The sequence below is a fragment of the Apteryx mantelli genome, chromosome 21 (genome assembly GCF_036417845.1).
Source record: "Apteryx mantelli isolate bAptMan1 chromosome 21, bAptMan1.hap1, whole genome shotgun sequence".
NCBI classification, from domain to species: domain Eukaryota; kingdom Metazoa; phylum Chordata; class Aves; order Apterygiformes; family Apterygidae; genus Apteryx; species Apteryx mantelli.
In genome coordinates this window covers 11,607,461-11,621,335 of record NC_089998.1, presented here as the reverse complement: position 1 = coordinate 11,621,335, position 13,875 = coordinate 11,607,461, and the positions used below count along the sequence as shown (strand labels likewise).

General features: G+C 49.0%; 1 protein-coding gene across 2 annotated transcripts; it reads left to right on the top strand.

Moving 5' to 3' along the window:
- Positions 1-6: 6 nt before the first annotated feature.
- ANAPC2 (anaphase promoting complex subunit 2) lies at positions 7-12,573 on the top strand. 2 transcript variants are annotated; one of them, XM_067309340.1, is made up of 13 exons: positions 7-95; positions 1,728-2,350; positions 2,873-3,005; positions 5,561-5,735; positions 5,879-5,998; positions 6,522-6,639; positions 6,724-6,905; positions 7,053-7,194; positions 7,951-8,026; positions 8,633-8,836; positions 10,252-10,381; positions 10,833-11,068; positions 12,065-12,573. In XM_067309340.1, the coding sequence occupies exons 1-13, from the start codon at positions 9-11 to the stop codon at positions 12,275-12,277; spliced, it is 2,439 nt and encodes an 812-aa protein (XP_067165441.1). In that variant the 5' UTR covers positions 7-8; the 3' UTR covers positions 12,278-12,573. The 2 variants fall into 2 exon arrangements, with proteins under 2 accessions (XP_067165441.1, XP_067165442.1); XM_067309341.1 differs by lacking the exon at positions 7-95 and adding an exon at positions 388-450.
- The last annotated feature ends 1,302 nt before the right edge of the window (positions 12,574-13,875 follow it).

Here is a 13,875-nt window from a genome sequence, read left to right as displayed (position 1 = left end):
CGGCCCGCATGGAGCCGCCGCCGGCGGGCGCCGAGCTCTCGGCGGCCTGGCACGCGCTCAGCACCGCCCTGGTGCCGCCCGCCGCCCTGGGGCTGGTGAGTGCGGGGCGGGTTCCCCCCCCCCAACGCGGGGCGGCGGCGGCGGCCTCCGAGCCGCGCCGAGGGGCGGGTGTCCGCGCCCCGCCCGCCGCCGCCGCCGCCGCCGCCGCTGAGGGGCGGGAGGGCCCGCGGCCTCCCTGCTTCCCCGCCCGCCCGCCCGGCCCGGCGGGGCACGGGGGGCCGAGAGGTTTCCCCCCGCGCCGGGGACGGGCTGTGGGGGGTGGAGGCCCGAGGTCCCCCATGAGGATGGGCTGCGGGCTGCGGGTCCCGAGCCCCCTCCCCCTCCCCGAGGATGGGCTGTGAAGCGTGGGGGTCTAGAGGATCCCCCTGTTGTGGGCTGTGGAGAGCAGAGGTCCAGGACCCCCCCCCATGGGGATGGGCTGTGGGGCATGGGGGTCTGAGAGGCCCCCCCATGGTGGGCTGTGGCCAGCAGAGGCCCAGGAACCCCCCCATGGGGATGGGCTGTGGGGTGTGGGGGGTCTCCTATGGTGGGCTGTGGAGAGCAGAGGTCCAGGAATCCCCTCATGGGGATGGGCTGTGGGGAGTGGGGGTCTGGGGGGTCCCCCCATGGTGGGCTGTGGCCAGCAGAGGTCCAGGACCCCCCCCCCATGGGGATGGGCTGTGGAGCGTGGGGGTCTGGGGGGGTCCCCCCTGGGACGGCCTGTGGGGCGCAGGGGTGCGGAGGTCCCGGGTGGGAGGATGTACCTCTCTCTGCAGATCTCACACCCCAGCACTGCGGCCGCCCTTGTAGTTCTGGGCACGCTGGCTAATCCGACCCCCCCGGCTGAAATTCGCTGGTGTGAGGAGAGCTGTGGCAGGCACAGCCACCCGCTGTCACCCCACACGCAGTGGTGTTGGCTGAAGTAGTCCCTGGCTCGCTCCTTCCCTGTCCTGTGCCATCTACTCCTGGGTCTGGTTTGCTGTGTGGACCTGCAAATGGTGGTGGCATGACCATGGCGGGGGCATGGGGCAGGTGAAGCTGCTTGGGCTGACACTTCTGGGGAGAGAAAAGCCTGGGACCACCAGCCAGGAAAAATGACAAGGATGGGATTTTCTTACATGGTGACTGGTACCTGCTGGGAAAAAGGCTTTCTGGAAAGGGCTGGTGGGGGGCATCCCCCTCTCTTCTGCCTGTTGCACTGGCCAGAACAGCAGACATGCTAGGTTACATGCTGGAAGAAGAGCCAAAAAGATGTGCTGCTGCTTCCATCTATGCTGTGGCTCTGTTCCCTGATTGTTCATCATGGAAATGAGGAATGTCTTGCCCTGGAGTCTTGCGTGTCTTGGGAATGCATGGCCTGCAGTGGCACATGGCGCTTGCATCAACAGAGCAGTGCCTTTTTCTAACAGCATGTCCCAAACAGCTTGCGGTTCCTGTGGCAACTACCAACAGGGCTAGCAATTGCCAGTTTTGGGGTATTAATCTTGTGAGATGGCCACTTGCCTTTTATCAGTGGGTTGAGAGCCCAGCAGGTCTCCACAGAGGAACAGTATCTACCAGTTGCTGTTTAACAGCAGAGACCATCCGTGCTTGGTCCCTGTTCTCCAGGATAAGCAGTGTCTTCTGCCTCGAATGCTCTTTGACAAGTCTTTATGCATGTTTAACTTGATATCCCCTCTGATTTCTAGGCAGCGTCTAGATCTGATTCTGCGGGGCTGCTGAAGGATGGTGACCTGCGGGCAGCCCTTGAAGTGCTGCGGTGTTATGACTTGCACTCGATTGTAGAAGAATGGTTCATCGAAGTGTTACAGACAGACCTTCAGGCAAATATAGCTCCTGAGTTCTGGAACTGCATTGGCCAATATGAAAATACAGCTGAGGAACCACAGTGCTCCTTGCTTCTTCTGGATGCATTTTGTCTTCTCAAGTGCCGCCTGGACCCCTACCTGAACAGCCTGGAACTTCTGGAGAAATGGACCAAAGCAGGCTTGCTCCTGGGGACAGGCGCTCAAATGCTGCAAGAGAAGGTCTACACCATGTTCAAAGCCATTCTTTTTTTCTCCACTACAAAGTCTTTCCAGGAAATGATCCAGCAGTTCTATAGCCGCACTTTCAGGATATACATGCGGCAGTGGAAGAAGGGAGAAGACGGAATGAACGAGTGTGAGAGCAGCATGAGTGAAAACGAACAGGAAAGTGATACAGAGGAGAGTGGAGGAGAGAGCCCGTTGTGTGCAGGCTGCAGCAGTAAGAGAGAGGAGTGCTGGTGCCCCAAAGCCATGGAGCAGTTCCAGCAGCTCAATGACATTCTGTACGTATGTTATGGGTGGTGCTGCACAGAACAAGCCCGTGGTCCAGATAGGAGAGCAGCAGCAAGTTTTCTATATGTCTCAAAACTAGAGGAGCTGTGCATGAGGTCAGGCTGTCTCCTAGTACTGGCTAGCGAATTTCCCACAGAGTTTCTGCAGACAGTTAATAACTGGTAGTTGAACTAGAACTGATCCTTTGATGGAAAGTTCCTTTTGCTGGATGTGAGAATATCTTTCTCTTGCACTAAGGAATATCTTCCTCTTGCCTTCTGTCTGCAAAGAAGAAAACTTATTCTAAGTGAAAAAGCTTTTGATGGCTAGAAAATACAATTTCTGAGGAAGATGGGATAGCAGTAGTGTACTATATATGTAGTGCTTCTATGCAGGCTATTAGAGCGTTTAAGTTAAGAGCCTTGCTTGCATCTGTTCACCATACAGGGAGTATGATAGATAGGACGGTATCCTTTTTTGCTTATACCTTTGCTTCTGGCTACTCTGAATGAGGTCACTGTCTGTGTCTGTAGCCGCCGGCTGAACTTGCTGGAGAGAGTGAGCGCCGATGCTGTCACGACGATCTTGCACAGAATGATAGAGGAAAGGATGGAGCAAAGATGCAGGGGCGAATACGAGCGCTCTTTCTTAAATGAGTTCCAGGAGGTAAGGCGGGCGGGTGGCAAGAGCTCTTCCTTTGGAGAAGTGCAGCTGCTTCTGTTGCTGCACAAGTTGAAAGTAAATTCTACCTGAAAATGCCTGTGCCTGGACTGTGACTTCCACTGTTACTGGCAGAAGAGGTGGTTAAAACTCACCATTTTGATTTAATGCTAGAGGGGAAGGCTTACTCTGACCTGTACATAATAGGCCATTACATTTCACCTGGTTATATCCATATTAATGAAGGAATTTCTGTTGTAGTCTATGAACTACATGAATGCAATAGTCCCATCTAGCCTATAGAGGGCCCTCCTTCCGTGTAGGTGGACCTGTAATTTGAATTTGTGTAGCTGTTGCCTGTTCTATTTCCAGTTTTTCATCACGCCTTTAAAATAGCAAGTGAGGATGGGAGGTGATATTCTGGTACTGCTCTTGCCAGTGGGCCGCATGCAGAATTAAAATCCTATCCAGCACTTGGTTCTTTTGCCGCCAGCTAACACTGAGTTCGTGCCGAGTTATTTACCCAGCATGACCTTAAACTTCTTTTCAGGGTTATTGCTTTTCCAGGATACAGTCTCCATTCCGCGAGCTTGTTCTGCATTCCTTGTTCCTTGGTGCATGACCTTGCGCTTGCCTCTTCTGCACAACAATGCGTGAAGCCTGGTTACCGAGCAAACCCGACTGCTCTGTATGGTTGTCCTAGTTTCCTTGTCGTTTGCTATGCTGTTGTTTTTTGTTTCATCTGCAAACATCAGCAGTGATTTTTTTTGTATTTAATTCCCTTTAAATACTGTGCAAGACTTTCATTATTGGACCTAGTTTAAAGTGCTTTCAGATGACCTGGAGATTGTTTAAAGCCTTATTAAGGGCACCAGAGCAAATGCAAACGCATTCCACTTGTCAGACATTGTAAAAGGTCCCCTGGCTCCCACCTCTTCAGAAGAAAAGACCAGCATGGTAAGCCGCAGAATATTGGAGGATATCAGAATTAAAAACAAAAAAACAAAAAAGTGAAAGTGGTATCCAAATTGAGAGAATAATTTTTTTATTTTTTTATTTTATTTTTTTTTAAGACAGAAGTCTGACAAGCTAAAATATGAGAGGACTGAGGAACAGCTTGCTAAAAGTACAAATGCTGACAACAAACCCCCTTTTCAGATGTGTCAGAAGCAGTTTGTAGTTGATAATCAAGCTATAATAGGAGCACTTGGAGAAGAGAAACTCATGGGGAGGGGGGAAATGGGTTTGTTTGTTAATAACTGTTTTCCTTAAAACTGAGTTGCTTTACATCAATTGTAGTCCTATCCTTTTGTTCTTTAATACATTCTGTATCAGCTTTTCATAGTTTTGCCCAAAATTGATGCCCAGGTGTTGTGCAGTTCTCAGGCTTGTCGTGCCATGTAGTTATTAGCAAAATACGTGCGTTCCTTCAGTCTTTGATGTTTCTTCAGTAACGTAGGTAATTGAAAATTAACAACAGCAAACCAGATGTGGGCATAGTCTTTTTGTTTCAAGCTATCCAAATGTGTTTATCCAAAAATATTAATATCTAGTAGCTATTAATACTCAAATAATATTCTAATTTAAGCGCTATGTGTGCCACTTTAAAGGGGAAATAAGGAAAAGTTTCTCTTTAATATCTGGGTATTGTAGCTGAGTGTATTTGAAATATGTCAGTCATTTTTCTGTAGAAAACTAAATCATGTAAAAAAATTAATCTTCTGATGCTCTCTGATCAATCTGTAGGATTTTTATATTTAAGTGACTAACTCAGTATTTGAGGTCTTGGTCTCAAGTGCCTGAGTTTGGTTGGTAAGCGTATGTCTGTGAATCTTTGAGATGATTTGCTTGCTCTTCTGTTCATATTCTTATAAAGAGAGAAATGTTGGCAAGTGTTTGAATATACTCAGTCCTTTTTTGGAGCTCAGAACTCTGCACAGTGTACTCTTGCCCCCAAATTTGACATTTGAGAGAATGGTGGCCAGCTGAGTTCAATATCTGCAGGCTTCACAGTTTGGGGCCAGCCTGGCATGGAGCCCCAGGGAATGGCCTACTCTCCCATCAACATGCGCATACTTAGGTTATAGCAGCCGAGGGCAAAATGTTTCTCAGATCAGCCAGAAACTGAGGTGAGCTGTGCTGCTGACCCTGCATTAGCAGAACCACTGATCCTAGGGGAGAAACCTTCTCTCTGGATGAGAACGTTGTTACTGATAAAGTGACATCAAAACTGTGGATGTATTTTAAGAGATGGAGAAATGCAGTCCCCAGTCACCTCTTATTTTATCATACACCTCTGCCTAGTTTGTATCTTGTAACTTCAGTTAAAGGTCTAGGGGTTCAGCTGTTCTAACTTAGTGTCTTAACTTCACCTCTGAGGCTTTTTCTGGCTGTAACCCAGGCCAGGATACATTTGGATCACAGCTGGAGGTGGTGCTGTTCTTGGCTAGCTGCTCATTTCAGCTTGCTGTGGTAACTGCCTGGTGATGGGGTAAGTGTGGGACGGTTGCACGTCCAGTTGTAGTGTTCACCATCCCTGTATTGTTCCTCTCCTTGTGTAGTGGATTGAGAAAGTGATTGGCTGGCTCAGCAGAGTTTTTCTTCAAGATAGTCCCTTGGCTCGCTCCACTCCAGAAGCTAGCAACACCTTGAAACGCTGGAGATGCCACGTCCAAAGATTCTTCTACCGCATCTATGCCAGCATGCGCATTGAAGAGCTCTTCAGCATTATTCGAGGTAGGGGTGACCCACTCCATGTTCATTCACTCTTGGACTTGGCTTGAACTGTAGATCTGTCTTCACCTACCGATGTACCCTTCTGTCTCCTCTTGCCTCCCCATGGAGTATGGCACTGTTTCCAATCACTGCTTGGTCTGTAGATTTCCCAGAATCGAAACCTGCTGTAGAGGACCTCAAGTTCTGCCTGGAAAGGACTAATCAGAGGCAGCAGCTGCTCAGCTCCCTGAAAAGTGCTCTGGAAATGAGACTTCTGCATCCTGGTAGGTTTTAGATCTCTGCGTATGTCACATTTGATTGGGTTGTAAGGAATCTAGGCATGAGTGGGGATCTGCTGGGAGCCATCATCTCACTTCACGTGCAATGAATGAGAGGCAGTCAGGTTCTGTGCATCTTGTGCTCTCCATGTTGGAGTGTGTGCAGGGGCAGTAGTAGCTAATTGCGTCCCAACCCCTTGTTGCCTCCTTTTTGCAGTGCAGTGAGGAACTGAGCTAGAATTTAGCTTTGGTCCAGGTGGGTAAAGGCTCCTCTGCTGTGTGTGCTCTAAATTCTTGATGCTCAGTCTGGCCTAAGCTGGTTTATGGTAGTCTTTGAGCCTGTGTTTGTGGTTGCAGTTTGTTTCTCAGTCATGTGGACCTAATCTCTACCTTTGGCTGGGGCAGTATGGCAGCAAAGCCTTTGCCTTCAGTTCCTTATATCTAACAGAGAGCCTGGAATAGCCTTTCCCGCATTCGTGCGGTTAGTATGTGCTCAGGGACTCTGACCGCCTCTGCCCCTCTGTTGTAGGAGTCAACACATCTGACATCATTACCCTGTACATCTCGGCCATCAAGGCCTTGCGGGAGCTTGACCCCTCCATGGTTATCCTGGAGGTTGCCTGTGAGCCCATCAGGAAGTATCTGAGGTAAGAGGCTTGCAGGACAGTCTTTTCCGGTCCCTTTCCTCTCCTCTTCCCTTCATTTGCTCTGCTTATCTTGCCTTTTGACAGGACTCGGGAAGACACAGTACGGCAAATTGTGGCTGGTCTCACAGGGGATGCTGAGGGCTCTGGTGATCTTGCAAATGAGCTCTCAAAAGCTGACCCAGTGACACTAGAGAATGGCCAGGAGAGTGACGATGACATCTCAGAACCAGGGGACTGGGTTCCTGACCCTGTTGATGCAGATCCAGGTTAGATGCCAAGACCAAAAGTCCTGGCAGCCCACTGCCCCTTGCTCTCTGTAGGCTGGAGCAGCTTGTCTGCTAGTCTTTCAGAGCAGAGCTGGGCTGGGGGAGCTCTCCGTTAGTCTTGCACTGTTGTCTGCTTTATTTCACTAGGGAAATCAAGTTCCAAACGTCGGTCCTCGGACATCATCAGCTTGCTGGTGAGCATCTATGGAAGCAAGGACCTGTTTATCAATGAGTACCGCACACTTCTTGCTGACCGGCTGCTACATCAGTTCAACTACAGTGCTGAGAGGTAAGGTTTGTATGCCCAACCCCAGGGCTTTCCAGGTAGTACCACCTGAAAGAGATGCTTCAGACTCAGTCCTAAAAAGGCCGTTTCTGGAACCAGGACTGTCTTTGGCCATCTCCTCTGCGGTTTTAGGTATGCATCTGGAATTTCACGGGCTCGCCTCTTGGCTGACATCTCCCTGCTCAGTCCTGCCCTTGGCTCGTGCTAGTAGGGCAGCGGGTTGGAGACTGAAGGTACTGACACCCTTTGAGCTCCATCCCATCTCTTCTTGTAGTTCTGACACATTCAGGAGCTGTTTAGGGTTAGCAAAAAGTGTCAAGGTAGAAAGAAGGGATGAAGCATCAGGGACTTCAGCTCTACCCCAGCTATGTCTCTTGATTCAACAGTTGTAATGGTTTTCCTGTCTGAAATGCAGCTGGTGAAAGCTGTATCTGTGATGAGCGCTCTCAAGTGAAGGGCTCACCAAATGCTGGAATTGTACTGTGTTGTCAAGAGGGCTGGTGAGAGGATCGGGTGCCATGCTAGTCCAAATGAAAGGGATGCGAAGGCCTTCAAAAAGACCCTGGCCTACAGAGGATGTGAATGTACCTCACACAGATACTGGGAGGCATCCTCTTCAAATAACATGCCTTGCAGAGCTTTTTAGTCATGAGAGGACCTTTGTGCCAGGGACTGCCTTTCTTGGCTCTTTTGAGCGGGGTGGAGGCCAGCCTAGTCTGTCTGAGGGACCTGTGTCTGATTCTTTTTTTCTCTTTTCAGGGAGATCCGCAATGTGGAGCTGCTGAAGCTGCGGTTTGGTGAAGCTCAAATGCACTATTGTGAAGTCATGTTAAAAGTAACTTTTTTTGTTATTCAGCTCTTGGTTGTTTGGGCTCTTGAATCAGTGGGGAAGGGGAGTGTCCTATAGGAATGACCTACAAAGGGCCTTTTAGGGAAGGGGGGTTCCCAGGATCCCAGCGTGGGGCTTGATTTCCAATAGGCAGAAGTGCATTCAAAATCATGTCTGTTCTTTAAGTCCTGTACATTGGGTTATTGACTCTGGCGGATGGTTGCTCTGGTGCTGTTGTCTCTCTTACCAGTACACTGCAGTAAACTATTCTGGCAGTAGAAGAACTGGGCTCTTCCAGCTCCTCTAGGGTGTGATTCTGGAATTTGATTCACTTGGGGCACTGTGAGAAGTCATCAGTCTGGAGGGACTCCAGTGTAGGCTAGTGTTAAAGCCGTAAGCCTTTCCCCAGTCTCCCCACAAACGTTTCTAAGTATGTAGCAGACCATTCCCTCACCTTCTTAGTGACTAGAGGGCACAAATGATTATAAACTTTCCATGTCTCCATCATCCTCTGGAGACATGTTAGACACCCTGTTTAACCTTCTTCTTTACTAAGGCTCAGTACTCTCCTGGAAGAGAAGGAGCCTCTTTAGCTTCCTCTACCTCTTCCAGGATATGGCTGACTCACGACGCATTAATGCCAACATTCGTGATGAGGAAGAAAAGCTCCCAGAGGAGGAGAGGCCGCCGTTCAGCCTCGTTGCCGTTATCCTATCGAGTGAGTTCTGGCCACCGCTGAAAGAGGAGAAGCTAGAGCTTCCAGAGCAAGTCAAAGAAGCTATGGAAGCCTATTCCAAGAAGTATGAGAAATTAAAGGTGAGGCAGCCTTAACCTTCCTTAAAACAGGTTCTTGCTGTTCAGACTCCACTATATAGCATGTTTTTGCATGGCCTTTACAAAGTTCCCTTTAACCTCCCTTAAAGTTTAGCTGTTAATACGGCTGTACTGTCAGGTGGAATGCCAAAGTCCTTCAGCTCTGAATCAGGGTTAGAAGCTGCACTAGCTTTGCTATTGCTAGAAGGAGGATTTATCTCTTTATGGGTTGCCTGCGTAGCAGTAGTGCTAGATAAACACTGGTCTATTTTAGAAAGTTATTAGTTACATGGATACTGAGTTAGACATGAATTATCCATGATCCAGTGATGTGCTCTGCACTCTACCAGGTAAGAAGGTTATGTGGATACTGAGATAGAAGTCCTTAGGCTAACAAGCTTAGACATCTAAGTCCTATAGGAGCCTAGGTGACATGCTGTCCCTGTTGGACCTCTTTTCTCTAGCATTCTGTCACTCTTCTCTCCTGTTTGTCCTCTTGAAAAGAGGCTGCTCTTACATGGTCTCCTTTCAAGCCTGTTCCAGGAGATCCAATGTTAAACACTGGAATCAGGAGAACATTGCTTCTGTTCTTTCTGTGGCATACCTAGCAAATATAAGCAACCGTGCAGTATTCTTGTATTCTATAGGCACTTGGTCAGGCCAATTAGTCGCATGGTGAATGCTGAGGTGCATCTTGCTCTGCACGTACAGAATGGGTTCGTAGCAGGAGCATCGCAGGGTGCCGGAGCATCTGCCTGAAAGTCAAGGAGAGATCTAAGTCACTTCCAGAGCTATGGTCTTGGCTTTCTCATCTTGCTGCTGCTTATCTGGTGGAGTGCAGCGCACACTGCTGGATCATGGATAACTTGCATGTAGTCGTGCCAGCATAATACCTGTGTGTACACATAGATGGTTCTTTGCAACTAATCTGAATACAATTTGGTGTCTCATACTGTTGTTCCTCCCCCTTGCATTCTGACCCCACTTTAGGCTTGTTTTTTTTTCACGTGCTTTCTTGAACTTGTCATTATACATTAGATGGTACATGCCGTTAGGCTGGGAAGCATGCAGCTCTAGATCCCATCTCTTCTCCTGCTATAGCTGTGTTCCAGACATGGATGCCACCTGATTTCTGTGCCTGCAGGAAACTAGTTAGGAGAGGTACACAGCAGCCTCAGGATGTATGGTTTCTTGGGTGGTGGTTGTTGTTGAAACTCCCTGTCACTTGCACCATCCTCAACATACAAAAGTGAGTGAGGCTGTCCCCATGAGGAGGAGAGCAGCTTCCATCTGACCGAGATGAAGGCAGAGAGCAGCTTCTATCTGGCCCTGATGGCAGAGAGATATTTGCAGAAATGCAGAACTTGAAGGTTCCTGTTAGGGGATCTGCTGTGAGCAGCTGCTTCCCGCTTTTGCAGGCCATGCGGACCCTGAACTGGAAGTACCACCTGGGCCTGGTGAGCTTGGATGTGGAGCTGGCAGATCGCACCCTCTCCCTGTCTGTGTCTCCTGTGCATGCTGCCATCATCCTGCACTTCCAGACCAAGAGTGAGTGACATGGCAGAGGCCCAGCATATCACCTGCATTCATGTGCTTCCCGTGGATGGGTGGGAAAGCCGTGTTGCTCAGGTGGCAGTAGGCCTGGAGAGTTCTGGCAAGGGGAACAAGACCCAGTTCATGGACTTGGATCTATCACAGAAGTTGACCAGATCTCCAGCTCTCCTAGGAGACTGCACCCAGAAGGGCTGCAGCTGAGCACCCAGGCAGGTGACCCAGGTGACTGCTTTCAGGCAGTCACTGCATATAGCTGCTTGCTCCTGGCAGTGGCTCACCTGCCTTCCCCATCCTCTTATTAAATCCTGACATGCTGCGGGGAGGGCTGGTGTCCTGTACTCTTCCCTGCGTTGAATGTTTGGGATGCTTGTAGACTGGGGTATAGCAAAGGACTGCAGCCAAGAGCTGACTGCCACCTTCCACGCGGTATCTGTGGTCTCCGCAGGTACGTGGACACTGACTGAGCTGAGTGAAGTGCTCAAGGTGCCTGTGACGTCGCTAAAGCGTAAGATGACTCTGTGGCTGCAGCAGGGCGTCCTGCGTGAAGAGCCCCAAGGCACGTTCACTGTGATTGAGGAGGAGCAGAAGGACCAGGTGGAGAAGGTGGTTCTGATAGACAGTGATGAGGAGGGAGACTCTGCCATGGCATCGCAGGCTGACCAGAAAGAGGAAGAGCTGCAGGTACTTGTCTGGGTGCTTGTGAAACCAGCAGGCCAGTGCAAATGTCTAGTGGTTTTGGTTTTGGGGAAGGGAGAGTGATTTCAGGCCAGCCTATGATTGAGTTTCATCTTTAAAATTCTGGAGAGAATGGTTTGAGGATGAATGTTTAATTTGATTATATTTTTTAATATGAGGAAAGGGGTTAAACTCTCAAGGGAGTTTGATATGTTCAGAAAGTGAAGATGGTGTTGCTGTTACCCAACTGGTTAGGAGGCTAATTTGAAATTCGGAAGAAACCACATTCAGATGCCCTGGTCTGTCTGATTCAGGTGGTGGATTTGATTTGCACTGTACACTGCAGTGACTAAGGCCAGCTTGAGAGCATTTTTGAGGTGGATTTCTCTTGATTAATGATCACTGGAGCAGATATTGGAAGACAGCCTTCTTTCCAGAAAAGTGTCCAGCTGCTGAGCCAGGCAACCATTTGGGCATCTCTGAACATTGTTGTTCAATTAAATAAGAAAAAGTCTGAGACTTGAATTTGTATTTGAAAATATCTAATATTATATCATGAAAATATCATAACTAATTTGGGTTGATCCAAACAGCTTTTTTTGAGAAATAGACTGCTAAAAAAGTTTACTCGGTCCTGACAGCAGGACCTTTGCCTTCTCTGTGTGTGATTCCTAGACACTTCCATGGCTTTTGCTACTCTGGTCTGTCATGTTGTGTGTATGGAGCCAGTGTGAAACACGTAGGTGTTCTACCTGTGTCTGTCCGCTGAGGGTCATGCACGTACTGCAGGCCAAATCCTGCTTTCTAGCTGTGTATCCTAATACCTGATGCTGATCTCAACTACTTCCTGTTTAAAGGCCAGGCTTTCATAGCTGAGAGCAGAACTTATTGCCTACCACAGTTGCGTTATGCCTTTGGGATGCAGGATGTTAAAACACCCCTCTTCTTCCTGTGTTGAGGATGACTGTGATTTACTGTTGCCTGCGTGCCCCCTTTTTGCAGTTGTTTTGGACGTACATCCAAGCAATGCTGACCAACCTTGAGAGCCTGTCATTGGAGAGGATTCACAGCATGCTGAAGATGTTTGTGATGACAGGCCCGGTGGTTACAGAAATTGATATACAAGAGCTGCAGGGCTTCCTCCAGAAAAAAGTCCGGGACCAGCAACTCATCTACTCCGGAGGTGTCTATCGTCTGCCCAAGAACTGCAGCTAGGCTCAAATGTCCCTGCTTTCCTCTGTCCGTTCACTTCTCCTGTGCCTGTGTTCAGCTCCTCAGTGCCACCCAGCTCTCTGCATCCCGCTGGGTGATTTTTTTTGCTCTGGGGGGTTTCTGTGCCCTCTTCCCAATATGGGCACCCTTTTCCATGTGGAGATAGCTCTTTAGCAGCCTGGGCCATGCACCCCAAAGAACTTCTGGGACTGGGCCCACTCCTCAGAGTGCTTTTCTCCCATACGTGAGTATCTGGGCCCACTTCACTGGTTAATTAAAAACAGCAGTCATCTTTTTCAGATGGTTCAGACTCTTTTCTTCCCTCTTAGGAGAGCACTCTTGGCATCAGCCTTCCCAAGCTGAAAGGGCAGGCAGGAACTCCGCAGTCTGCTGGGCGCCATCTCCCTTTCATTGGGCCTCCGTGTGTAGTCTGCTACTTGCAGCTCTGGGAGGACTTTGGAACGGAGGGGGCTGTTGGCTGCAATTGCTGTCTGTGTCTCCTTGTGTGGCTGAAGCAGCTTGTTGCAGCTGGCTGTGATAAATGAGACCTTACACAAAAATGAGTGTGCCGTCTGTGCTATCTCCTTTGGCTTGTGTAGGCGGAAGACTCTGGGGTCGGCTTACCATTGTTCAGGACTCTTGGGATGCATGGGATAATTTTATTGTGGGATGAAGAATGCTTTAGATGGGTGAAATGTAGCAGTTCTTCAGGGCAAGCTGTTTAGTCCCGGGGAATATGAAAGTGGATTATCCAGATGCTGGTAGGATTACTTTACCATGGCTTGAACGCACGTCTGTCTTCAAACGCCATGACTGGTGCTCTCGGTGCACGTCATCTTGGTATGCTTCAGGGTTATTTACGTCACTGAGATCACCAAGGCGGTTGGATGGGATAATCCCAGAGCTGCTTTGTTTAAATATCGTGCCCAGAACCCGGACACAAGATCAAGCAATGAGTTTCAGAAGGATTATATTCAGTCTCCACTTAACAGCATTCAGGGTTCCTCAGTCCCGTTTCCAGGTGGGTTTTGCTTATCCCATCAGGAGGAGTATGCTGGGGAAATTTGAGTCTTCCTAAAATTTTGTTTTCTAAGAAGCAAAATGAGTTTCCATGGCCCAAGAAGTCTTTCCCTCCAGTGCTGAATCTTTTAGCCCAGACTGTGTAATGAGACAGCTGGAATTCAGATACCAAAGGGCCAAATATTAAACACAGGAATGGTCTTTAACCCTGGCTGCATTGCTCTGGATCCAGGTGCATAAGAGACTTGTGGAACATGTAAAACAATCTGTATTTAATGTTCAATCTTATTGTCCTTTAATGCTTAAAGGCCTGGAAATGCCACAATGTGGACTTTCCCTCTTATAGTGGGGAATGAATGCCCCAAATCCTCCTCCAGACTTTTAGGGCAGAATAGGGGGATAATTTTGAGCAATTTGAGATTAATGGCCAGAGATTTGGAGACCTTATGGGGGCTGTTCTGCCAGCCCACTGGCTTTTCTGTAAATAGGCAAATCCCAATGGGATAATCCCTAGGATCAGCCTGCCCCCCTTTGCTATATGTACCACACCCTGGTTAGAGGTGCTGGTGGGGGACAAGGAG